Source organism: Sorex fumeus, unplaced genomic scaffold, assembly GCF_029834395.1.
Source record: "Sorex fumeus unplaced genomic scaffold, SorFum_2.1 ptg000007l, whole genome shotgun sequence".
NCBI lineage: Eukaryota > Metazoa > Chordata > Mammalia > Eulipotyphla > Soricidae > Sorex > Sorex fumeus.
Window position 1 is genome coordinate 47,243,903 of NW_026606064.1, and position 26,830 is coordinate 47,270,732.

The 26,830-nt window shown below is 37.8% G+C and overlaps 1 protein-coding gene across 3 annotated transcripts in view; it reads right to left on the minus strand.

Moving 5' to 3' along the window:
* The window catches only part of AHCTF1 (AT-hook containing transcription factor 1), a 97,167-nt gene that overhangs the window by 29,998 nt on the left and 40,339 nt on the right, over positions 1-26,830 (minus strand). For 2 of the 3 annotated variants that reach the window (XM_056130680.1, XM_056130662.1), the window contains exons 8-21: positions 21,888-22,035; positions 20,098-20,230; positions 19,832-20,013; positions 19,179-19,240; positions 18,046-18,174; positions 14,917-15,007; positions 13,410-13,499; positions 9,912-10,052; positions 8,628-8,732; positions 7,527-7,620; positions 4,376-4,499; positions 4,165-4,221; positions 3,125-3,271; positions 1,679-1,866 (exon numbers count right to left, since the gene is read on the minus strand). In XM_056130680.1, the coding sequence (XP_055986655.1) occupies positions 1,679-1,866; positions 3,125-3,271; positions 4,165-4,221; positions 4,376-4,499; positions 7,527-7,620; positions 8,628-8,732; positions 9,912-10,052; positions 13,410-13,499; positions 14,917-15,007; positions 18,046-18,174; positions 19,179-19,240; positions 19,832-20,013; positions 20,098-20,230; positions 21,888-22,035 (1,691 nt within the window). The remainder of the gene's footprint in view (positions 1-1,678; positions 1,867-3,124; positions 3,272-4,164; positions 4,222-4,375; positions 4,500-7,526; positions 7,621-8,627; positions 8,733-9,911; positions 10,053-13,409; positions 13,500-14,916; positions 15,008-18,045; positions 18,175-19,178; positions 19,241-19,831; positions 20,014-20,097; positions 20,231-21,887; positions 22,036-26,830) is intronic. The other variant, XM_056130672.1, reaches the window with a different exon arrangement.

Sequence of the window (26,830 nt, forward strand, 5' to 3'; positions counted from 1 at the left end):
CGCCTCAGCCCATATATGTATGTGTGTGTGTGTGCGTGTGTATATATATGCATGTATGTATGTATATATGCCTCTTAGAGAGCCCGGCAAGCTACCGAGAGTATCCCGCCCGCACGGTACAGCCTGGCAAGCTACCCATGGTGTATTCGATATGCTGAAACAGTAACAATAATGAGTCTCATTCCCAACTCTGAAAGAGCCTCCAATTTGGAAGTGTTGGGAAATACAAGTAAAGAGAGGCTGCTAAAATCTCAGGGCTGGGACGGATGGAGAAGCTACTAGCGCCTGCTCAAGTAAACTGATGAACAATGGGATGACAGGGATACAGTGGTAACAGTGCAACTTATTGAGGAAACTGGGTAAATGAGGTTTTGCTGTACTTAAATATATCTCTGGGAATGCCCCCACCCTTCCCCCACCTCAACAACCCACTAATAGGTCAAAAAATATCAGCTGAATTGAAAGAAAGAAATTTTAGCCCCATCTAATTTCCCCAACTAATTTAGTTAACAAAACCCAAGTGACTATATTTTTCAAATAGATATTCCCAGTTGCCATTTAACTTGTCACACAATACACAATGGGAAAAAAACTAATAATTACAATAAGTGCTGTAATATAAATGGCAAATTGTACGACTGAAGATCACCAAAGTAATGTAATGATAAAAAAAAATGATAACATCTGATTTAACTATTAAAATAAGAAACCAGATACTGGGTTGGACAGAAAATACTGGAGTAAGGAGCTTTCCTTGAACGCAGTTGACCCTGGTTTGATCCCCAGCACAACATAAATGTCCTCTGAGCAGCACCAAGGGTTCACTCCTGAGCAGAGCCAGAAACAGCCCCTGCGCAAGGCTAAACCTAACGCCCTCCCACCCATGTCCCAGAAAAACATGTTTGGTTTTAAAAAATGAAACCTGACACCTCTTAAATCATTAAAACAGGTATTTCAAGATTTTCTTTGAGGATATAATGACAAAAATTAATAAAACAGCAATACGCAAGAAATAAAAATATCATGATCACTAGAATACATTCTCAAAGAATTAAGATTTGTCAACTTCAGGGCTGGAGTGATAATACAGCAGTAGGGAGCTTGCCTTGCAAGTGGCTGACACAGGTTCGATCTGATATGGTCCCTGATCTCAAATGGTCCTCACAGGAACACGGCTAAGGTCCCAGCACTGTTGGGCGTGACCCACCCGCCAAAAAAAAAAAAAAAAAAAAAAAAAAAAAAAAAAAAAAAAAAAACCAAACCCCCAAACAAACAAACAAACAACAACAAAAAGAACAAACTTCAACTTCAGTCTTACTCTACATTTGGGTTCCTTTTCAGCATAAAACACATGAACAAACCAACCTTGACTGATCACTATTAATATTGTCAAACTGAGCTAGAAGAGCACATAGGATGGCTGCCTTACAGTCAACCTGGGTTGGATCCCCTGCATGCCATATGGTCCTTACCACCGCCAGGAGTAACCTCTGAGTATCGTCATGTGTGGTCAAGGTTACTGCTTATGCCAGAAAAAAGTACCCTACAATTTTCATGGTGTTGATAGATCAAGAAACATGAGAATTTTATGACAGAACCAAAGAAAAATACTTGAAATTTTCTGTCTCATCAATTTATTATGATCAAGAGTTTGAGGGAACTTTCAAAATAAACTTACCTATTGGAAAGCAAAACGGTGAGGTGAAGGCTAACATCACTATCCGTGGACACCGTTGGCTTCATTGTCTGAATGTATCTGAGGGCTAGTCTGTGCTCACCCTGACACATGAAGGCTTGAATAATCTTTGAATGCTGCCATGGCACGGGTTTTACAGTAGCCGGGTGAAAGAGAAGTTCCAAACCACTCTGCAAATATGGCATGAAAATTGATAAGTACAAATATAGTGTATTGTGTTTAAAACACAATAGCTAGTACTTTAGAAAAGACAGGCAATGGATTACAGAAATGAGAAGACTACGGAAAGGGTATAGGGGGAGGCAATGTAAGGACACTGGTAGAAGGTCTTATACACTTCCGTGATATAGGTCACTGTATTTATCAGTATCATAAAAGCCAACACTACTGTAAACAATGATCCAAACCCTATCAATTGTATTAATTAGAATTTTTTTTTTCCTTTTTGGGTCATACCCAGTGGTGCTCAGGGGTTACTCTTGGCTCTGCACTCACAAATTACTCCTGGCGGTGCTTGGGGGACCATATGGGATGCTAGGAATTGAACCCAGGTTGGCCGAATACAAGGCAAATCTGCCGTGCCAACGCTCCAGTCCCCTATTAATTAGAATCTTTAGAGGGAATTGCTAAGAGGAGGAATCTTTGAGTAGGCAAGAGGAAATCTTTGGATACTGGTGGGGCAATACTAACACAGGTAGTGGAACAGCGTATTCCTGAAATTCTAAGATGGAACAATACTATAAATCAGAGTACCAAAACAAAAACTTAAAAATAAAAAACAGGGGGCTGGAGAGATAGCACAGCGGGTAGGGCGTTTGCCTTGCATGCGGCCAACCTGGGTTCGATTCCCAGCATCCCATACGGTCTCCTGAGCACCACCAGGAGTAACTCCTGAGTGCAGAGCCAGGAGTAACCCCTGTGCATAGCCAGGTGTGACCCAAAAAGCAAAATATAAATAATAAATTAAAAAAAAAACACACACAGTAAAGCCATGTACACTGCACACACACACACAAAAATACAAACCCCAAAATATAACTGAAAAGTTCTGATATTTAATTTTAGATAAAAACCTTGTACTTTTGAGACTTTATTGTACTGTATTATCTAAAATCTTCACACCACTTTCATTAATCAATGCCAAGTTTTATGCTCAACAGTCTCCTCAACACACCAAAACATTTCTCTAATAATCACTATGTTGGCACTTTGAGAAACTGTTTATTTCCTCCCTTAAATGGTGAAGAACATGCAGTTCAGTTAATTTCTAGAAGTACCAAAGATATGCTTAAAATAAGTACTAATTTAGTCCATAACTTAATTTAGAAGTAGAAATCATAATATTTTTAACAATTCAATTAGGTACACTTTATTAAAAAATAAACAGTCCATAAAAGTTTACATCTCAAGTGAATTAACAGGCTTTACCTCATAATCATTATGATCTATCAGCCAAAATCCTTGAATCAGTTTGACATGACTCCAAGATATGGCAAAGACTGTAGGAAATGATTCAATGGCAGTATCCATTTTATTTGGATAGGAATACATAATATCAAGCAGTAAATATATGGTCTTAAAGTATATGATTAAGGACAATAAGCAAAAAGAAATATATCTACATATATGTTTAAAATAAGCCAATTAATATAGCAGAAGAGACTTGAGCAAAAACCATATAGCTATAGTTTTATAGCTATATAAGAGGTACCACATTTAATAAGGTTCAAGAATGAACTTCATGAAGTCAATAGTTTACCAATTTATGGCATAAAATCAGACAAAATATATTATCTAAAAAAACACAATAGGTTGAAAACACGTCAATTTTATAAATATAAGCAGAACTACAAATTTTACTTATTTTGGTTTTTGAGCCATCTGTACTGTGAGCTTACTCCTGGCTCTGTCTTCGGAAATCACTCCTGGCAGTGTGAGAGGGACTACATGTGGTGCTGGGGATTGAATCCATGTTAGTCACATGCAAGTCAAGTGACTGAATCTCCAAACTATCTCTCCAGCCCTAGAAGTACAAGTTTTCAGACTAAAGAAACTGACATTAGTGCACCTACTGCTAAGATCAAAGGGCATGAAAACTACACCTAATGTAATATTAAGTCAGTTCATATTCAGCCTATTAACTCCACGAAAAACGATTATTTGGCAACAATATTGCTCTTAAATTTGGAAGTATCTTGAATACATTTGATAATCTAATGAGTCTAATCATACAAAACTAAAAATTTTACAGTTTCAGATTAACCAGAGTAGCCTGAGGACCAACTGTAAGCACCACTTGGGAGCCCTGAACCCAATACTAAAACAAAACTGTGTTACAGACTGAGATTGGATTACATGTGGCATGTATTATGGTCTATCACTATTAGAATTTTTTTTATCCCACCCCCCTATGACCTATTAAATTTTATGATTCTGGTTAAAAATTACTGATTAAATATAAAGGATACAACAGCGTGCTTGCTTGCTTCGGCAACATTGTCTAGTAGGTATATGTCAAGCAGTGCCTAAAAAAAAACAGGATTAAAAACATTAGTGCATTTTTTATATTCATTCACTCATGTCCACTGTTTATCTCGTCTATGTAAGATGTGAAAAACACTCAGGCCTCCCTCCCTTTACAACTTTGTAAATTCTTTAAGATGTAATATTGCATCTCACATGTAGACTTGTAGGAGGATATTTTCCAGTGCCTCCTTCATCTCGTTTCCACAAGTTCTCAATTCTATCTCCTAGCTGAGAAACCATTCCATCAATCATCAAGCAATCAGGGTTCCATTTCCCTCTGCAATAAGAACAACATCAAGAATACCATTAGTATTATCTTCATCAAAACAATATAAACTCTCTTTATTTAAATTTTTTTTTACTTTTTGGGTCACACCTGGAGATGCACGGGTTAAACCTGGCTCTGCACTCAGGAGTTACTCCTGGCAGTGCTCAGGGGACGATATGGGATGCCGGGAATCAAACCCGGGTCGGCTGTGTGTCAGGAAAATGCCCTACTTGCTGGGCTATCACTCCAGCCTCAACAATATAAACTCTTAAAGTTGCAATCGCAATTATCAAAAGGCGGAGAGGTCAGGAAAAAAAGGTATTTAGGCTAGCCACACATGCTGGGGAAAAGGGAGCTCAGATATAGAAGGGAACACCAAATAAAGGGTGTTGGGAGGATCCTCCCAGGATGGGAGAAGCATGCTGAAAGTAGACTATAGACCAAACATGATTGTCACCCATTGACTCTTTTGCAAACCACAACACCCATAAGTGAGAACAAAAGGGAATGCCCTGCCGCAGGGTGGGATGGGGGGGATGGGGGGTGGGAGGGATACTGGAATCCATGGTGGTGGGAAATGGGCACTGGTGGAGGGATGGGTATTTGATCACTGTATAACTGAAACCCAAGCACAAAAATTTGTAAGCCTACAACTGTACCTCATGATGTCTCACTAACAAAAATTTAAAAAATTATATAAATTTATATAATATATAAAAAATAAATGTATGTAAAAAAAGGTATTTAGAATCATTAAAAAACACCAGATATCCCACATGTTTTATGATGGAAGGGTTGTCTATCCCAAGCCATTATCCCTTGTCACAAGGCAGCAGATAAAAGTAAGAAGTATGAAGTCTTAAGTTTTGTTGTCAGCAAGCTTGACCATTTACGTCAAGTCCTAGGGTAGAATATGGTATAGCTAGTCAAATGTTTGAGACTACTCAGCTTTATACCAGCAGGAACATTACCAAACAGGTTCTCCTGAATAACTAAAATAAAACCAATTCAAGCAGTTTTCATTTCTGTTTATTATCTGACAAGTCTTTCAATCTTACTGATGTCCTCAAAATGAATGAGCCACCTTTATAATAAGCAGATATTGTCCCTGTTACTTCATCTATATTAATAACAGCAGCAGTTAATACTTCTAAGCTTTTTTATAGGCTTCAAAATTCAAAAAGGAGGGGGGTGGAATGATAGTACAGAGGGTAAGACTTTTGCCTTGCATGTGGCTGACCAGGGTTTGATCCCCGGTATACCATATGGTCCCCCAAGCAACGCCAGGAATAATTTCTGAGTGCAGAGTTAGGAGTAATCCCTAAGCATCACCGTGTGTGACCCAAAAACAAACAAACAAACAAACAAAAACAAAATTCAACAAGGAGGGCCAGAGAGCATAGCATGAGGCGCTTGCCTTGTATGTGGCTAATCTGAGTTCATCCCTAGTATCACATATGCCAACAGTGACACAGAAGCAAGAGTAAGCCCTGAGCACCACTAGGTATGACCCAACTATAAAAGTTAAATTTGAAAGAATTAAGCATACATAACATAAGATACATAAAATAATCCTAATAAATCTTCCCAAATCCATGCCCACTAGTTTTCCAAAGCACTGGGAGCCCCGAAGAGCTATGTATCAAAACCATTGCCGCAATAGCCTTTCAAGTACTGATTTCCAAGTGACTGACATACAAATCTGGAATTAGCAAATCACCGCTTATGCTATAATCCTGTCACTTCAATTTGAGAGGAAAGGGATCTGTAATTTCAGAAACAGAGACAAGACCATAAAGACTATTCCTTGTTTTTCTTATGTTACTTCTATTTATTTAAAAGGAATCAAACAGGCTAAAATTCAGGTATTTGGGAGGGGCAGGAAGAATGAAAGCCAATAAGCACAAACTGATTGTGGGCCAAGTGTTAAGACATAACTACTAATTAAAAGAATGTAAAATAACCAGCTGGTGATATATTTTAACCTTTTCTAGTGAAAAGTAGCTTCTTTTTTTTTTGATTAAGAAGTCTGAGAAAAAATGCATGCTTAAACAGAAAATATCTTCCAATAAATCAACATGGTAGTATCATTTGGGAAATAGCAAGCAGTTCTTAATATAACTCAAGTTCTAAAAGTAAAGCCTTAGTATTTAAAATCAAAGCAAACATTAAAATCAAAGCAACCATCAAAGCAATGTTGGTAACAAATTCTATTACTTTATGAGAATTCTCCATTTTATGGTTTTTACCAACTGCCCCCAGCGCCGTGTAATCCCATCAATGGCCAAGACCCAGAGACTTTATATAAAGCCCAGCTCCCAGAAGAGGACAGCATAGAGTCTCCTGCCTCCGCGCCTGGCGGTCCTCACCCGGGCCCTTGGAGGAGGGTGGGTTGAGTTTTCCTCCCCACCCCGAGCAGGGCCCCGGCAGCTGAAGGCCTCCAGTTCCAGTCACAGCCAAGCTTAAGACCACTTTCCACATGTTCGGATGAGCCTCACACATGAAGGAACTGGCAGAGGAACCCAGGTGTGTGGGACCCGGGGTATAGATCTCCAAGCCTGCTTGGATAGGGACTGGGTCTCCTCCACCTACATCCCCCATCTTCCAGTATGTAGGCGTTACACCCACTAACTGCCTCTGGCACCCTGTAATCCCATCAATGACCAAGACCCAGAGACTGCGCAACATCTTATTATCTAGTTCTTACTCTGGAGAACCTGGCAGACTACCAAAAATATCCTTCCCACACGGCAGAGTCTGGCAAACTCCCCGTGGCGTATTCAATATGCCAAAAACCAGTAACAATGATGGGTCTCATTCTCCTGACCCTAAAAGAACCTCGAATGTGGCACTTTCTAAAATCTCAGGGCTAGGATGAAGAAGACATTACTGGTGCCTGCTCGAGGCAATCGATGAACAACAGGATGACAGTGATACAGCGATACAGGTTTTGTAGCATTAGCTGAATTATTCTGAAAAAGCCTGACTTCAGAATTGAGTCCTAAAATGTTTGCAGAAAGATAAATGGTACTATACCTTGATAAACGCTCACACTTCTGTCGACAACTGGTGTAGTAGTTCTGAATTACAGGGTAGTTATAGCATAACCTTGATAACTGCATAGCATCATCTAGATTTAAGAGTAGGAGGGAAAAAAAGCTATCAATACTTCCAAAATACTCCAACATTTCATAACACACACTGGCATTGTATTGTAATTTTACAATGTTATTTAATTTGCGGGCTCCCTGTATTTAACTTGAACACAAACCTCCCTTTATTTTTTTTAAAAAAAGACAACACAAGTGAGAAAATTGAGTTTCATGAAAGTTAGTGACAATACTGAAGCTGGCTTAAATCTTGGAAAAATCTATTCTAGAAAATTTTTTGCTTTACTAGGTATAAATGTCCATGTCAAAACATACAACATTCACAATTTGTTCAAGTCAAAATAGAGAACTGAAAAAAGAGTAAGTTGAACAGTGACTATGTGCCATAGAGAAGTCAAATTTTATTTCTTGGAATTGAAGAAATCATTTAGTTAGAAAGAAGTATACTATATAGAATGCCTGTAACAAATGCATCACAAACAACTTTGTTAATACATGGTGTTTAAATAAAGTGAAGGGGGAAAAAATGTATTTACTTGATGGCAAACAATGTAAGACCCATCGTTTCAAGGATCTAAAATTTCAGCTGCTGATATTTAGAACCCATTTTCAGAAGTCAGATTTTCTCAAATTTGCTTTCCTTCTAAATGTTGTTTAATCCAACAATGTGAAAACACTTATGTATCAGGCATGGGGGTAGGCTGATACACAACAGAAATATAAAAGACGAATGTAAGAAAATCAGATGAATCGAATAAAGGAAAATCAAAGCATTAGAACATGGGGCCTGGGAGATAGTAAAGCGGGTAAAGTGCTTGCCTTGCATGCACCTGACCTGGGTTCAATCCCCAGAATCCCAAATAGTCCCCTGGGTCTTGTCAGGAGCGACTCCTAAGTAGAGAGCCAGGAGTAAGCCCTGAGTACTACTGGATGTTGCCCCCAAACAGAACAAAAACAAACAAACAAAAGAATTAGAACACAACAAATATATTTAAGAATGTCTAATATTTATAAGTTAAATACTTACCTAAGCCCTCTGGTAAAAGACCAGAATGACAGAACCAAAGAACCACCTGTACATACTGACAGATGAGTTGGGTAACAATACATTTATTGCTTAAGTCCATAAGACCTACAAAGAATAATTAGATTTTAGTTCTTGAATTTCAATTTATCAACAACAAACATAACTGAAATGGTCACCATTAAAAACAAACAACAACAACAACAACAAAAAACCAAATAAGGGGTCAAAGAGATAAACAGGGATTCAAGCCTCGCACCCCCACCAACCCCAGTTTGAGTCCAGGCACCATAGATGCTTCGAGGTACCACCAGTTTCCTGAGCAAAGAGTCAGCAACAGCCTGGAACACTACTTGGACCTCCTTCAAAAAAAACTATTTGGTGACTTGTAGTAATATGTATATCTTTAAACAAACTTAATTTGAACAAAAATGATACATTTTAAAAAATTGAGTAAAGGAGTAATTTTATATAAAGATGGTTTCATCTAAGCTAAATTAGACTGAGCTAATTGTAGAAGCCAAAAATATACATTAATAGAAAATAGTATGGTATTAATAAGTTGTTCAACAATGCCTTTACATGGCAAAACAAAAGTACTCAGCCTTAGAAAAATCATTATCCTGTTAGGGCCTGGTTAATTATAAAAAAAATAGAATTAGTTGACAAATAATTTGCTAATAAAAACTGTCATTTTAATAATCATTCTCAAAGTCAAAGAAAAAGTACAAGGGTTGGGAGGGCATATCTCAGAGAAGGTCAGCCCTGGTTCAATCCTAAACTCTGCATCTGGTCCCCAAACCATTATGAAGAGCGAACCCTCAGCACAGAGGCAGGGTAGCCCCTGAGCGCCTGGGCATGGTCTCCCCCATGACTCAAAGCCCCACAAAATCACTGTATCTCAAACTCAAACTCATTTAAGAATGAATTCAGAGGGATTGGAGAGAGAGAGTAGTGGGTAGGGCATTTGCCTTGCACATGGCGAACTGGGCTTAACCCCCAGTAACTGGGTTTAATTCCCAAAACTTCATATCAAGTCCCTTGAATACTACTGCCAGGAATGATCCCAACATGGAGATACCATACATAGTGAGCAGTAAGAACTGCAAATTGTGATCCAACAAAACCAAAAGAATGAGTCAATATTATTCTGTACAATTTCATACAAAGAATGTAGCATTTGAGAAATGTCCTCTTTATAAAATAATTCATCTAAGACAATAAAATTTATTTCTTGAAATCCTGAAATAAAAATTCAAAACTTCATTTACATAGGAAAAAGCATACCTCTCTCAGTGATTTCTTGGGCCTCTGCTGCAAAACAGCTTAAGACTGTATTAAGGTTGCTAAGAAGCAAATGGCAACGTTGGATAGACTGTATAGTTTGTGGATCGATGAAACGGCATGAACCATCAAACAATGGTACAGCTATAAAGGATAAAATATAAAATTTAGTTTGATAAACAAGTCTAATGAATTAAAATTACAAATGCAAAACCTCTCAATTTCCTATCAGTCAGATGATAATTATATGTTTTAAGATTTACAAAGCTGAGTTTGAGCAAGGAAACTAGAAGGAACAAATATAAATTGTCATTTTAAAAACAAATGAATGTATCTTATGGTGATCCAATAAATAATAAAAAACAATTCCTATTATTTATTGAATCAGGATTTCAAAAAAAAAGAATGGGTCAACTATGTGAGCAGTGAAAGATGCAGATTTAACTTTAAATATACCAGTTTTAAGTCATCAACTATTCTTCCCTCAAATAATTGTTTTGGGGCTACTGTCGGCTCAGGGGTTACTCCTGCCACTGCACTAAGGAACAACTTTTGGCTGTGCTCTGGGACCATATGGGATGTTGGGGACTGAACCAACATGTTGGCTTAGTGCAAGGCAAGAAGTACCTTATCCACTATACTCTGGCCCCTTAAATACATTTTACATCAGATCTTTTATGTAGCATGCTATGCCAAGTAGTATTTTGGATAATGTTTTAAGAGGGACTATATATACCCTGTGGAATTCATGAATCACCAGGGATTAAACTAAGGGTTTCATACATCTATGCATGGGCCTGCTTTACTAGCATTTGCTAAGAACTCTTTGTTTAGGGGCTGGAAAGATAGTACAGATAGTACAGTCAACTCAGATTCAATCCCCAGTACCAAATATGGTCCCCTGATACTCAGAAGTGATTCCTGTGCACATAGCCAAAAGTAACTCCTGAGATCATTGGGTATAGCCCCCAAACAAACCAAAAAAGAACTCTTTAACGTCCAAGCTTCAAAAGAGATACCAGAGATACCAGAGATGGACAGGTGCACATGGTTTGCATACAGGAAGCCTGGGTTCAATTGCTAGGTATAGCCCTAAAACCAAAGGAGTGGGGAGGGGAGGAATACACTGTAAATAAAAAACTTAAAAGATAACCACTTAGCACAATAAAAATTGCACATTTATTCTAATTAATTTTAGGCTTACCTTTTCATTTTAAACTTGAATTTATAAAATTCATCTTTAAGGCACAAAAAGATTTTAAGTTGCTATAGGTTACATCTTACAGGTAAGAATAATGTAATTGGCCCAAACTCAAATACTTTAATTTTAAATCCTTACTCAAAATCATTTTTCCCTTGCTTTCACTATGTATCAGCCACTCAATGCTTTGCATTTTACCTATTCTTAACACTAATAATAATAAAGCTCAAGACAGCAATAATGGCTGAGTTACAAAGTTTAACCCTGAAATTAGGGTAGGATATTAACAAACAGTATATGAATTCAACTTACATAATCATGTAATTGGCCCTGAAAACATTCTGAATTACCATCTATTTCATATTTCAACGACATGCAGCGATTCTACTGCAATATTTTAAACTTGTATTTTAATGTTTTCTAAGTATGTTTGTATCCTTCTATCAAATTCTATGGGTCTAAAACTCCTCTGCTGGGCTCAGGAGACAGTACAATAGATAAGGTGCTTATGTTGCACACAGCCATCCCAGATTCAATCCCCAGTACCAAATCTGGTCCCCTGCTCACTGCTAGGAGTGACTCCTCAACAGCGAGCCAGGAATAAGCCCTAAGGACTACTAAGTGTGGCCAAAAAAAAAAAAAAAAAAAACAAACAAAAAAAAAACCCAAAAACCTCCTCTGCTAAGAATACTTTTGAAAAATTCCATTTCATTCACCAAAACATGTTTATATAAATAAAATTATATGTTTCAAAATAGGGGCTGGAGCGATAGCACAGCGGTAGGGCGTTTGCCTTACAAGCGGCCAACATGGCCGACCTGAGTTCGATTCCTCCGCCCCTCTCAGAGAGCCTGGCAAGCTACCGAGAGTATTCCGCCCGCACAGCAGAGCCTGGAAAGCTACTTGACGTACTCAATATGCCAAACAATATGCCAACAATATGCCAAACAATATGGCATATTGACGTACTCAATATGCCAAACACAGTAATAACAAGTCTCACGATGGAGATGTTACTGGGCCCGCTTGAGCAAATCAGTGAATAACGGGAGGACTGACCGTGATGCTTCAAAATAAATTTTAGCACACCGGACAATTATACATTGCCTTCAGCCTTATCCCTTTCACTATCTGAATGTATCATTATTTTAATATTCAATACAGAGGCTCTCACGACTGAATAGACCAAAATATAAAAACGTCAAGGAAAAAAAATAGCTTAGGGGCTAGTGATAATGGCCCCAAACTTGCCTCAAATACAACCACCCCCCATTTGATCTCTGGTACCACATGGTTCGCCCAACTACTGCAAATAAAGACCCATAAGCCCTTGAGAATAACACTGGGTGAGGCTTATAGGGTCCTGGCACCAAGAGAGCGGGTAGTCAACAGAACCAGAATCCAAGTAGATCCTAGCACTGAATAGGTGGCCCAGTTGACTAGTAATTGCTATTGTAGGGTCCCAGGCATCCTAAAAACTCCCTGGGAAAACCACATCCCCACCAAAAGAACAGACTTGGCATAACTAATAATGACATGGATTTTAAAAGGGGTGATACACTTTTACAATGCAGTTTTTATCATACTCACATTTTAAGCAGAAATTAGGTTGAACAGTTTCTGAGATTAACTGGCATGTTCTAATTTCTATACATAATCATATCTCACAATTTAAGCTCACGAAAATCAAGAAGCAATAAATGATTCTGAAATTTTAATTAAAATGTTTTTTTACGAAAGTGGTTTTAATGTTAAGATTTTTTTTGGGGGACCAGAGTACAGGGATCAAGGTGCTTTCCTTGCCCACAGCCAACTCCAGTAAGATACTCATTACCACATATGGTCCCCAAGTATCACTAGGAGTGTCAGGCACAGAGTCAGGAGTAAGCCCTGAGTTCTGCTGCAGGGATATGACCCCACGGGGGGGAAAAAAAAAAGTTTTCTTCTGGTCTTCCTTAAAGAACTTAAAATGCCTGGGGCTGAAGAAATAGTACAGCTAGCCTTTTATATACCAACCGAGATTTGATCCCCTGTACCACATATGGTTCTCCAAGCACCACCAGGAGCGACGGAATCCTAACAAAAGAGTCAGGAGTAAACCTGAACTCAACTGGGTATGGCCCCAAATCAAAACCAAAAAAAAGAAAGTGCATGTAAAGTCAAACTGGTTAAAAGCATTACTGTTTAGTAAACAAAACAAAATCTTAAGATAGCATGATATAAAGTGGTATATATGTATACTACTACTATAGTAGTATATCACAACAGTATTCTATATATTAAGTTAAATTAATACTTACACAATCTGTCAAATTCCTCTTTTGTGACAACCACTTTATTCCATGTCCATTCAAGAACAAAGCGCAAATTAGACGCAGAATTCGGTTGTTCTTATTTGCAATTAAAAAAAAGTAAATGACTGATTACAAATCGAAATATTTTAGTGAGCTATATATACACCTTCAATTAAGTTATCTGAAGGAAAACACAATAATCACATAAGCAATATGAATAACAAGTTAATGCAAAAATGTGTCATGTATTTCAAGTGCTTCTCAGCAGAAAAAACAAAAACCCACTGATAAAAAAATGTTCAATCTGAATCTAATTGCTGAGGAAAGATCATGAAAACAAATTAAAAGGCAGGGTACAAAATACCCAGCTTATATTAAGTTATTGGGGGTAAGGTGCTTGCCTTACCAACAAGCACCAGTTGGGTTACAAATTTGTAACCAAATTTGGGTTACCCAGCCAACCCAAATTTGCTCCCAGGAACTGCAAGTGCTTCCCAGAGCACTGCCAAAAGTAATCTCTGAGAACAGAGCCATTAAGTAAACTGGGTGTAGCAAAGAAAAAGGCAAAACCACAGGTGAATAAAGTTCCAAGACAGTAAAATTAGAAAAAATGGTGCTTATCTCCTCACAACAAACACTACATTAAGAAATAATCTAGGGGCTGGAGCGATAGTACAGTGGATAGGGTGTTTGCCTTGCATGCAGTCGAACTGAGTTGATTCCCAGCATCCCATATGGTCCCCCGAGCACTGCCAGGATTAAGTCCTGAGTGCAAAGCCAGAAGTAACCCCTATGCATCATGGGTGTAACCCAAAATGGGTGTTGGGGGAAAGGGGAGAAATAATCTATACAGAAGCAAACCTGAAACCAAGATAAAGGTGTTGCCACAACAAAGGATAAAAAAGCAGACCCATGGCAACAGCAGTAGTACTGTAAGGCCTTTGCCTTGCACGCAGTCAACCCTCCCATCCAGGTGGTCCCTGAGTTTGCCAGAAGTGATCCCTGAGCACTGCAGGTGTGGTCCAAAACCCCCAAGAAGGCAACATCAGTACTGAATTGCATTTGATCCATAAAATGCAAGTCCATGCAAGCACTGAAATGTACACCCATCAATGATATACAAAATCAATAAAATGAAAGAAAAAATAAACAAGAAAAGAATATACCTAAAGATAATAAAGACTAGGTATCAAAAACCTATAGACAGCATCATGCTCAAAGAACATGATGAAAAACTAGATACTAACAAAGGTGCTCTCTCTGACCACTATTATTTCACATAGCATTTAAGTCCTTGCAGGGCAATTAGGCAGAAAAGAGAAAAGACACTCAAATAAAAGGTTTTAACAAAGCAACTTTACCTAACCTCCAAAATAGTGAAGTAATAATTTAAAAATACAAGTCAAGTGGAATTCATGCCCAATTCAATCAGCTTAATCAATGGCTGAATAATTAGCGGTACTCATGCATTAAAAAAAAGTCAATTTTTAATCGTTATAAATCATAATCTTACCTTCTGATGTCCACCTTTTGATACATCCAGTCAAAAGTCCCAGGGAACTTGTCTGGACTGCTGCTGATAATATAGCTTCTAACTGTTCTTCCTTTAAACCATGCATTTGGAAATAAAAATTAGAAAAAGAATTTAAAATGTGATCTCAGATGTACTGGAAACAAGTCCCAGATTTTTACAAATACATATAAATAGTTTTTGAGTCATCTTGCAGTGCCCAGGTCTTAGGGATCACACCTGGCAGTGCCAGGAGTGACCACCATATATAAGGTGCCAGAGATCAAATCAGGGTCAGCTGTGTGCAAGGCAAATGCCTTAGCCCATATATTATCTTCCAACCTCCAGAACACAAAGTATTACAGATTTAAAAATCACTGAAACACAGGAATGGTATAAACAAAAGACAGCAAGGTTGGGTGATGATAAGGAAAAGTTAGAATCCTCATAGAACTGCCTATGGGGCAAAATGGGAAAGGCACTAGGGAAAGAGTCTGGTAAGAAACGAAGAGTTACTATATGATCCAGCAATTCATATCTAGATAACATGCTCAAGAAATAGCAGAAGCGTACATCTACATAAAATCTGCATAGAGTGTCAGGGAGATAAATCAAGTGATAGAACATATGCCAAGCACATGTGAGGTCCTACGTCTACATCCCCAGCACCACATAGCCTACTAGCAGGGACTACCATCCTACACAGCCCCGGTAGTCCCTAACTACTGTGTTATCAGCATTAAGTGCCAGGATGACCATCTCTAGAAGTGACCCTGTGATAAAAAGTTAAAACCTTTTATTTGAGTGTCTTTTCTCTTTTCTGCCTAATTGCCCTGCAAGGACTTAAATGCTATGTGAAATAATAGTGGTCAGAGAGAACACCTTTGTTAATACCTAGTTTTTCATCATGTTCTTTGCGCATGATGCTGTCTATGTACAGTCTGTGTAGTTCTTGCTCCCAACTCCCCTAGAAGTATTGCCAGGGGTAGCTCCTATAAATATATTAACTTAAAACTCTATGAAAGGGCCTAAGCAATAGCAGTACAGTGGATTGGGCACTTGCATGTGGCAGACCCAGGTCCACTCCTCTAAGCACTGTCAGGGGTAATCGAGAACCAAGCCAGGAGCAAAAAGCCCCAAGTGCTGCTGCGTTTGGCTCAAAAACCAGAAGGGGAAAAACAAAACAATCATGTATATGAAGCATTATTTCTAACAGGCACCTCTAAAAAAAGAAGCAAAAATACCCACAATGGAATTTATAGTCAAACATGAAATAAACATCAGGCCACAGAAGAGCCTAAAAACATTTGTGTTAAGGGAGCAAAAGAATTAGTACAATGGGCAGGGTCTTCACTTAGCATGCCATCTACTTGGGTTCAATCCCCACTATCACCACATATGATCCTGTGAGTCCTACCAGGAGTGATCCCTGAGTGCAGGAATAAAGGCCTATGTACAGTCTGTGTAGTTCAAAAAACAAAACAAAGAAGACAGTGAAAAAGAAATCTTCCAGAAAGTAGAATTATGAGCAAAAAAGACAAAGATTTAGAAGAAAAATAAACTGACAAGTAGATTCAGGACAGTAAACATTTGTCAGATGGGGTTCCACAAAGAGCAAAAGCAAATTAAGGTTAAAAACAAATAAGGGGCCGGAGCAACAGTACAGTAACAGTACAGCAGGTAGGGCATTTGCCATGCACACGCTGACCGAGGGCTTGGCATCCCATATGGTCCCCTGAGCACTGCCAGGAGTAATCCCTGAGCATGGCTGGCCCAAAAGCCACACACACACACACACACACAAACAAACAAACAAACAAAAACAAAAAAACCTCAGAAGAAACAAATTAAGGCTTGTGAATGATAATCTGGGCAACATTTTTGAAGGCAGCTGGAGATTCTAGGAAAAAAACAAGCTATTTTTTAAAAAATGTAGATCATTACATGATATTGCAGCAAAGAATATACATACAGGCATAATATATAAAGAGAACACAAAGAATAATAGTGAATGATTCAGTTGTGCGCAAGGCAAGCATCTTATCTGCTGTACCATCTCTCTGGCCTCCAGTCAACACTTTTTAAGAATAGCTCCTGGTTGGTAAAATATATTTGGACAAGGAAAACCAAATGAACTACAAATATCCATTGAAAAGATTTTGGCTGCCACCACTGAGTCTTACTTTTTAAAATCATTTTGTAAAGACTTGCAATCTTTACTAATGGGTTTTCATATAATACTGGCTTCTACAGAGCAGTGTTCTCTAAATACTACATAAATCAAATCAAGGGTTTATAAAACAAAATTGCTGGGTTCTGATCTTATAATTTCAAAAGTTCCCTGAGAACCAGAGAGTATAGTGAGTAGGGTGTTTGCAATGCACCCAGTTAACCCAGGTTCAGTCAGCAGCACCCTATACAGTTCTGAGAGGTCTCATGGAATGACCCTAAGTGCAGAGCCAAGAGTAAGTCCTGAGTGCAGAGCCAAGAATAAGCCATGAGCACAGTTGGCTCTAGCAAAAAAAATATAAAAATACAAGGGCGGGGGGGGGGGGAGGACTGAGGGGGGGGGAGGGAGGGAGAAAGACAGAGAGAGAGCATGAGCTACTAATGACATGCATGTAAGTCAGTTGTTTCCTGTTAATATTTACTTGGCTTGAGAAACTAGTTACCTGGGAGTGGGTGCTGGCAGTATATATTTGAAGTCAAACAAAACCAAGACCAGAGCTAACAATTATGCAGTGAACATTAACCTACTTTAGCACAGATTATAAAATAAAATTTCATTACAAAATAAATTAATGCCATACGACCCCCACCCCCCGCCCCCAAAAAAAGATGAAATAGGAGGCTTGGAAATAGCTAAGTGGTTTAAGGAAGTATCCAGGAAAATGTAAGGTTCTGAGCTTCATCCCCCAAACTGCAGAACAGTGACGGCCCTAAGAAAAATGTGTGTGTGTGGGGGGGGTGGGAGGTGGGGGGGGGGGGAGGGCAGGTGGTGTGAGGTATATAAAGGAAGAGAAAATTAACCCTAACATTTATGGGTGACTAGAGAGGAGAGAGAAGAGACGAGAGGAGGGAGGGGACAGAAAGAGAGAATAAGAAAAAGGACCCAGCACTGAAGTATCTCACCTGACTTAAATTGGAAGGCTGGATATCTAGAAGTCTTGGTGAAAGAAGGCCAGCCACAAGACACTGATTATAACTGTCAGGAATAACTTCATTGAGGGATGGTCCTAATTTCTTTAAAAACGTCAAAGTCTGTAACAGAGTAATCAATAAACAATTCAAATACTCAATCCTAATAAACTTATTATCCTAGTTCACACTCAATCTTTTCAATAAAACTAAACATAGCTTATCCATTTGTATCAAAAGCAGCCCTACTACACTTTCTATAAAGTTGACAGAGAAAGTTAACAAGTTGGTGAAAAGATCTTAATGATGGATGACATTTAAAAACCCTCTAGTTTATTCTTCATGGTCTAATGTGAATCCAATCTAGTATAAAACACAAAGCAATTACTCACACCAAGTTGATTATCAATTTAAAAAAATCTGGCTTCTTGTCTTTTTCATGAGAAACTTTTTTATCATAGTATCAGCACCCACCCTGCATTACACCACTATGCTAGTTACATTCTTTGCATTATTTTATTTTTATTTCAAAGCTCTCCAGGGTGGCTGGAGCGATAGCACAGCGGGTAGGATGTTTGCTTTGCATGCGGCCAACCCAGGTTCGATTTCCACCATCCCATACCCTAGCACCGCCAGGGGTAATTCCTGAGTGCAGAGCCAGGAGAAATATATATATATATATATGTAAGGCTTTATAGTGCTTCCTGTGGCAGTTGTCATCAATAAATGACGCAACATGACACTAATCTCAGACACCTAGGAAAAAGCTATTTTTTAAGCTGAAAAGAAAACTTTTTTTTTTTTTTTTTTTGCTTTTTGGGTCACACCTGGCGATGCTCAGGGGTTACTCCTAGCTTTGCACTCAGGAATCACTCCTGGCAGTGCTCAGGGGACCATATGGGATGCTGGGAATCGAACCCGGGTTGGCCGCATGCAAGGCAAACGGCCTACCCGCTGTGCTATCACTCCAGCCCTGAAAAGAAAAACTTATAAAGTATTAAAGTTTATCCCCATAACCTCACTTCATTAAGAAACAATGTAAAGGCTCGATTTGCTCGAGAGGGCCCAGTAACATCTCCATTGGAGACTTTGTTGTTACTGTGTCTGGCATGGTAATTGTTACCTACCTTCTTCTGAAAGCCTGTGCAAGTTATATGAACAACTCCTGAATTTAACAAACAGGTAGCATCTAGAAAGATATTTAAAAAAAAAAAATCTTACATATTTCAGATGAGATAAACAAAATTTATCCTAAGTACAAGAATAGTAAGGTACAAATTATCATGATTAATAAATTTTAAATTTTCAACTCATCACAGAGAGCCTATGTAAAATAATAGCTTTCTTAGCAAATTCAATATAGTGATTTGTATTTTAAAATACTGTATTTTTCATGGACAAATACAATACTGTATTTTTCATGTCCATGTATTTTTCATGGACAAATGTCCATCTATTTTCATAGATAGCTTAATTTCTTAAGCTATCCATAATTTGAAATTTGGGAAATAAAAAAAAGTAGAGCTAGTATCTTACTGACTCACTACCTAAAATATGCAATTATGATAACAGATTGATTCTTAAGAAAATTCTTATTAAGGATCATCTAGTTATATAATAAAGGGGGAAAGATGGATGATTATACTTGGATGATGACTACTGAAAAAATCATAACAATAAGGTATAGTTTACGTATACATAGAATCACATTAGCATGTTTCATTTTTTAACTCTAATAACTTAATTTTTCTAAAAAGGTAATGTAAAAAAATCTACATACCAAAATTATAAGTGCTTGGATTAAAAAACTGCTCAGGAGGTGGATATGAAGGAGGAACTCCTCGACTCAAACTTCTTTCATGCACTAATATATCCAAGATGTAATGTGGATAAGTCCTACTTACAACTGAATCAAGTGACCACAGTGCAAAATAAGAGCAATTATGTAGATATTCTCCCGATCTAAAAGAAAATGTACAAAGTTATTAAATCACTGACTTGCTATGCTCACAAATACGAGAGAAAGGGGAAGAAAAAGAATAGTACCTTAATGAATCAGGCATTTGTGCATGATACCAGCGATTTATGTCAAAAATCCCCAAATATACAGAAGGCTTTCCCTGTCCATATACATTCACTTGCCAGGTAAAGACAGAAACACTGGTGTCAGGAGACAGAGCTGAAAAAGAGACAATTTAAAAAAATAGAAAACCCAATTAAGAAGTTAAGATCTTAAAAACCCATTAAGATGTTCAATTAAGATGTTAAATAAGTCCCCCAAAGACATTTTTATAGATTTTCTAATAAATTATTTAAATATGACTTAATTTTTCAAAACACATTACTCCCATTTGTTCTCTAAGATAATTCATTTACTTATAGCCATTTTCCTATTTCAGAAAGACCTTATAAAAATGTAATCATTCAGAAAGTTACCACGTGGCTTATTTTCTAAGTAAACACTTAAGACACTTTGAAATTTGGGAAGTAAAAGAAAGCAGAGTTAGTATCAGAGCTATTAATTCATTATCTAAAGTAGCTATGGGATTATACATTATTTCTTAAAGAAAGTCTAATTGAGGGCTATCTATCAATATAGTAAAAGAGATTTAAAAGAAAAAGAGGTAAATATTTGATGAAAAAAAAAAGATGACTGTTCAAAAATAGAACATGGTAATAAAAGACGTTAGTATGACCAGCAAGGTATTACAAGCTAGGTGCTTGCCTTGCGCCTAGAAGATACAGGCTCAGCATTACATGTGGTAATGTAATGTACCACACTAGCCAGAGATAAGCTTTGAGACAACTCTGGGTTGGACACACAAAACAAGCACACACAAAAAAGTAAAAACCTGAAGACACAACTAATGAAAAGATGTAAGTGGAAAGAGTACAGTTTGCTGAATCCGGTGTTTTGACAGGTCTAGCTGGCTAAAAAAATGATAAATATAGGTATGAGGATTAGAATCCAGTTTCAATGGATAAGCTGATTATAAAGCGGAATCTCATTTGAAAAACCAAGCACAGGCCAAAGCTCAGGAACAGAATGCTCACCATGCATGTATCACTGTAAAAAGGTATCACTGCATTAACCCACCCAGACAAATATGAAATTTGGCAAGAATCACAAATAACCATTGGGAATTGAATCCATTCTGAGTTCCTAATTCTATGCCACTTTTACTATAATTGTTATTTACCAAGAAGGATGACAGAGAAGATGGAGGGAGGGGGGAATTAAGAATTAAGGTAGCCAAAAGGCATGTCTGCATAACTACAGCTTATAAAAATGAACAGAAGAAGTAGTATACACATTGTGTATACTATTGTAGTATAGTATAGTTCTATAGTAGCACTGTCCTCCTGTTGTTCGATTTTCTCGAGCGGGCACCAGTAATGTCTCCATTGTGAGACTTCTTGCTGCTGTGCTATCGCTCCGACCCAGTGCTATAGTATAGTTTTTAAAAGTTGACTCACTAATCAAATCTACGAACTACTTAACACTTGTTTTGAGAGCTGAATTAAAATACAAAGGGTCCCTACTTATGGTAACCAATTCAAATTCCCAGTTTGACACAGCATTCTGGAGAGCAAGAAATACTCAAATTTGAATCAACTCTTAATTAATATGCCAAATGAATATATGTGTGCAATAGAGTCAAATGTAGGTCAATATAGAAGAAATGTGCTATAATAGTTCGCTACATTCCTGATCTTCTATTCCCATTTTTAACTGAGAGGTATATGACACCAGGAACTATTACAAACCTTAAAAAAAAAAGTTTTAAATTAAGCTTTGACAACATATATACATGATAAAAGTAGTGTTAACCAACCTTCAGTCATGCCTTCCTCCCTGTCACCATGAGCTCGAAGTTTCTCTATACTCTGGCATCCCAGCAGTTTGGTGTTAGTCTGTCCAGTCAAAGGAAATATGCCCTCTGTAAGGTCCAGTGTGTATCTTTCTTCACAGTACTCTAACCCCTGAAACATAAAATATATACAATTTGTATCTTTAAGGATTCTATGCAAAAAAACATCATTCTAAATTAAATGTTCTTCAAATTTAAATTTTTTTTTACAATACAAAACATAAAGCTTAAACTGTAAGAGATCAAATTAGGGGCCTGAGTTAAAGCAGGTAAGGTGCTTGCCTTGCGTACAGCCAACCTGAGTTCAATCCCTAGCATCCCATATGATCCCATGAGTACCTCACCAGAGGTGATCCCTGAGCACAGAGCCAGACATGAAGACCTCTGGATGTGGCCAAAAATCAAAAAATACATTACTAAAAAGAGTTCTACAAACATTTCTATCACACCACTTAAACTCTTGCTCTAGGAATAGCACATCAATTTTTCTTTCTTTGATACTTTGAAAAAAAATGTGAGGATAGAAATGATAGTACAGGAGTAAAGGTATGTTCCTTTACATGGCCAATCCTGGTTCGATCTCTGTCACTGCATACCAGTGCCCATCCTAGCACCAAAAAAGTAGTTCTAGCAGCTCCTGAGCATCAAAAATGAGTGGTTCCTGGCATTGACAAACTGCCAAGTATGATCCCACAAAAAATAGAACTGAAAAGAACTATAAAATTTACCTGGAAAAAGTCAAACATAATTCAGGGATATCATGGATTTTCTAAAAATACGTCTATATACCAATGGAAACATTTGATTTAAATAAGCCTGTGTTATGGGTTTGATTCTCCTACACACATGAAAGAAGATGAAACTTTCTATGAAAGGAATGAGGTTGTCCTGATATGGTTATTATAAGCATCCCATCTCAGAATTCATTCAGAAAATTATGAATTCATCCAGAAAATTATTTCTCCGAAAGCCTATAGACTGCTTTATTAACAGCATCCCCACTATCTTAGAATTTATATAGAAAATTATTTCTTTGAAAGGCTAGATACACTTATCTTGTTACAATGTTGGGGCAAGACTGTTTTTAAATTACCATGTGGTTTTATTGCTTGATATATTACAGCAAAAAATCAAGAGTTTTTTCCCCAAGCACTGATTAGTTAACAAACTTATGTCTGTTTAACAAACTAGTATTTTAGAGGAAACAGATTCTAATCAAATTAAAAGCTAGCATTCTGATCTCAAACATTTTTCACTCAGGGCTTTGCATCTAACTAGATCCCCTGAGAACAGCTGGTTTTCACCCTTGGTCTGCGGGGGACGGGAAGTGAGGAACACCCTGCAAAACCAAAAAAACCAAAGCTAAACCGTTCCGGGCACCCTCTCCACATTCAACCAGGTACCCGCTTGGCAGCTTCCCAGTGCCGCGGCCACTACATATCCCATAGGAACCATAAGTTACCCTCTTAGATGGAACTTTCACTAGGTTAGCTTAACCACAAGAAACACATTAGCCAATAATTCATTAAGCCCATCTCAATTCATTCTACATCTCAAGCAGAATAGTAACAGTGAGTGTGAACGTCTAAACCACACAGGTTACAATCGTAAAGCAACGCAGAAGCCCACCAAGCTTACTTATTGAAGAGGATAGCTCAGAAGACACCAACAGTAATGAAGTGCTAGACAACCTCTCTGACAAGGAATTTAGAAGGGAGCAACTGAGGATGCTGATGGAGCTAAAAGAAACAATGGAAAGCAATGCCAATAAAAGACAAGAGGATTTGAAAGTAGAAATAAGGAAAATGCAAACAAAATTACAAATGGAAATGTCAGACCTGAAAAATCTGGTAGGCGAATTGAAAAACTCAGTGGATGGCCTCAGCAACAGCTGCTGAGGACAGAATCAGCAAGTTCAAAGATGAAGTCCAGAGACTCTCCAGAAAAGAGCAGAAAATGGAAGAGAGACTCACAATTTGGGAACAGATGGCAAGAAAAGATCCTGATGAAGCCAAAGGAATAACATAAGAGTTATTGCAGTCCCAGAAGGACAGGAAGAAAACCCTGAAACTGCCAAAGACATCAGTGCTACAACCTTTCCAGAGCTGAAGAAAACATGTGACCACATTCAGGAGGCCTGAAAGGTACCAGCTAGAAGAAATCCGAATAAAAATACCCCAAAATACATCCTGATCAAAATGACCAAAACCTTAGAGACAAAATTATGAAAGCAGCAAGATCAAAGAAACCTATTAAGGAGCATCCTTAAGATTCACAGCTGATTTGTCCGATGAAACTGGCCAAGAAACAGTGGTGGGATATAGCGAATTCAATGAAATAATAGCCTCACAAAAAATACTTGATCCCGCAAGACTCTCATTCATAACAGAAGGAACAACATACAGTTTCACAAACAACAGCTCAGGAACTTCATAGACTCAAAACCATGGTTACAAGAACAACTAAATGGGCTACTTAAATGGCTAGACAGACCCCTCAAATACACCAAATTTCGACAGAAAAATGGGACAAAACCCCATACCAATAATCTCTCTCAACATCAATGGGCTAAGCGCACCAACTAAAAGACACAGAGTGGCAGGATGGATTAGAAAATTGAACCCAACATTCTGCTGCCTGCAAGGAACATATCTCAATAGTCAAACCTGTCAAACATAGGTTTGGAGTCAAAGGCTGGAAAACAATCCTACAGGCAAACAACTCCCATAAAAAAGCTGGGGTAGCTATCCTAGTATCAGACCACATTGATTTCAGACTGAAGATCACAAGAGAGAGTGAAGGCCATTTCTTATTGATCAAGGGAGCTGTAGAACAGGAAGAACTTACAATACTAAATGTATATGCACCTAATGAGGGACCAACAAAGTACTTAAAACAACTAATCATAGACTTAGAGAAAGACATTGATAGCAAAACAATACTAGTGGGAGACTTCAACACCACTTTATCACCTCTTGATAGATCGATCAATCAGACTCAAGCTTAGCAAGGACATACTTCATCTGAGGGAAAAAATGGAAAACAGGGACTTAGTAGATATATACAGGACACTTCATCCTCAAAAAGCTGAATACACATTCTTCTCCAGTGTGCATGGAACATTCTCCAAGATCGACCACATGTTGAACCACAAAACCAGAAAATTAAGAAGATAGAGATTGTATCAATAATCTTCTCAGACTATAATGCACTGGAATTAGAAGTAAATCACACACACAAACAGAAAACTAAATCAAACACGAGGAAATTAAAGAGTTCACATTTGGATAATGAGTGGCTTAGAAAGGAAATCAAAGAGGAAATCAAAAGATTTCTGGAAAGGAACGAAAATAAGGACATGAGTTACCAAAATTTATGGAACACAGCAAAAGCTGTGTTAAGAGGAAAGTTTATAGCTCTACAAGCATTCCTCAGGAAGGAGGAGTGAGCCCACATAAGTAACCTAACCTCACAGCTTAAGAGCTTGGAGAATGAACAACAAAAGGAGCCCAATCCAAACAGGAGGAAGGAAATAATGAAACTCAGAGTAGATATTAATGAGGTGGAAACCCAAAAAACAATCCAAAAGATCAATGAAACCAAGAGCTGGTTCTTCGAGAAAATAATAAGATCGATGAGCCTTAGCAAAACTCACAAAGGGAAAGAGTAAACCCTAATAAACCGAATGAGAAATGAAATGGGTGTCATTACAACAGAAACTACAGAAATTCAAAGGATCCTCAAGGAGTACTTTGAGAAGCTTTATGCCCCGTAACACGAAAACCTCGAGGAAATGACAACCTAGATTCCTATAGCCTCCCAAGGCTGAATGAAGAAGACCTAAAATACCTGAACAGACCAGACCTATCACCATCAAGGAAACTGAAACGGTAATAAAAAGTTTCCCTAACCACAAAAGTCCTGGCCCAAATGGATTCACTAGTGAATTCTTCCAAATCTTTAAAGAGGACTTACTCCCAATCCTCTTTAAGCTTTTCCACAAAATTGAAATATCTAAAACACTTCTGAACAGTTTCTATGAAGCAAATATCACCCTGATACCAAAAGCAGACAAAGATACCACAAAGAAAGAGAATTACAGGTCAATATCCCTGATGAACAGAAACGCAAAGATCCTCAACAAACTATTAGCAAATAGAATCCAACGACTCATCAAAAAGATCATACACCAAGACCAAGTGGGATTCATCCTGGGGATACAAGGGTGGTTTAACATTTGGAAATCAATCAACATAATCCATCATATCAACAAAAGAAAAGATAAAAACCATACAATCATATCAACAGATGCATAGAAAGCATTTGACAACATCCAGCACTCATTTATGATGAAAACCCTTGCCAAAATGGGTATAGAAGGGACTTTCCTAAATATAGTTAAAGACATCTACCACAAGCCTACAGCAAACATCATCCTCAATGGAAAAAAACTGAGTTTTCCCTCCAAGATCAGGGACGAGACAAGGATGCCCACTCTCTCCACTGTTGTTCAATATACTACTGGAAGTACTTGCAATAGCAGTTAGGCAAGAAAAAGATATTAAGGACATTCAAGGTAGGAAAGTAAGAAATCAAGCTCTCACTATTCGGAGATGATATGATACTATACTTAGAGAACCCTAAAACCTCTAAACTCCTAGAAACAACAGACTTGTATAGTAAAGTTGCAGGCTATAAAATCAATACCCAAAAGTCCAGGCTTTCCTATACACAAATAGTGAGAGAGAAGTGACATGAAAAAAAAATCCCATTCACAATTGTGCCCCAGAAAATCAAGTACCTAGGAATCAACTTAACTAAGGAAGTAAAGGACCTGTAAAAGAAATCTACAAAACACTACTTCAGGAAATAAAAAAAGACACTCGGAAATGGAAAAACATCCCCTG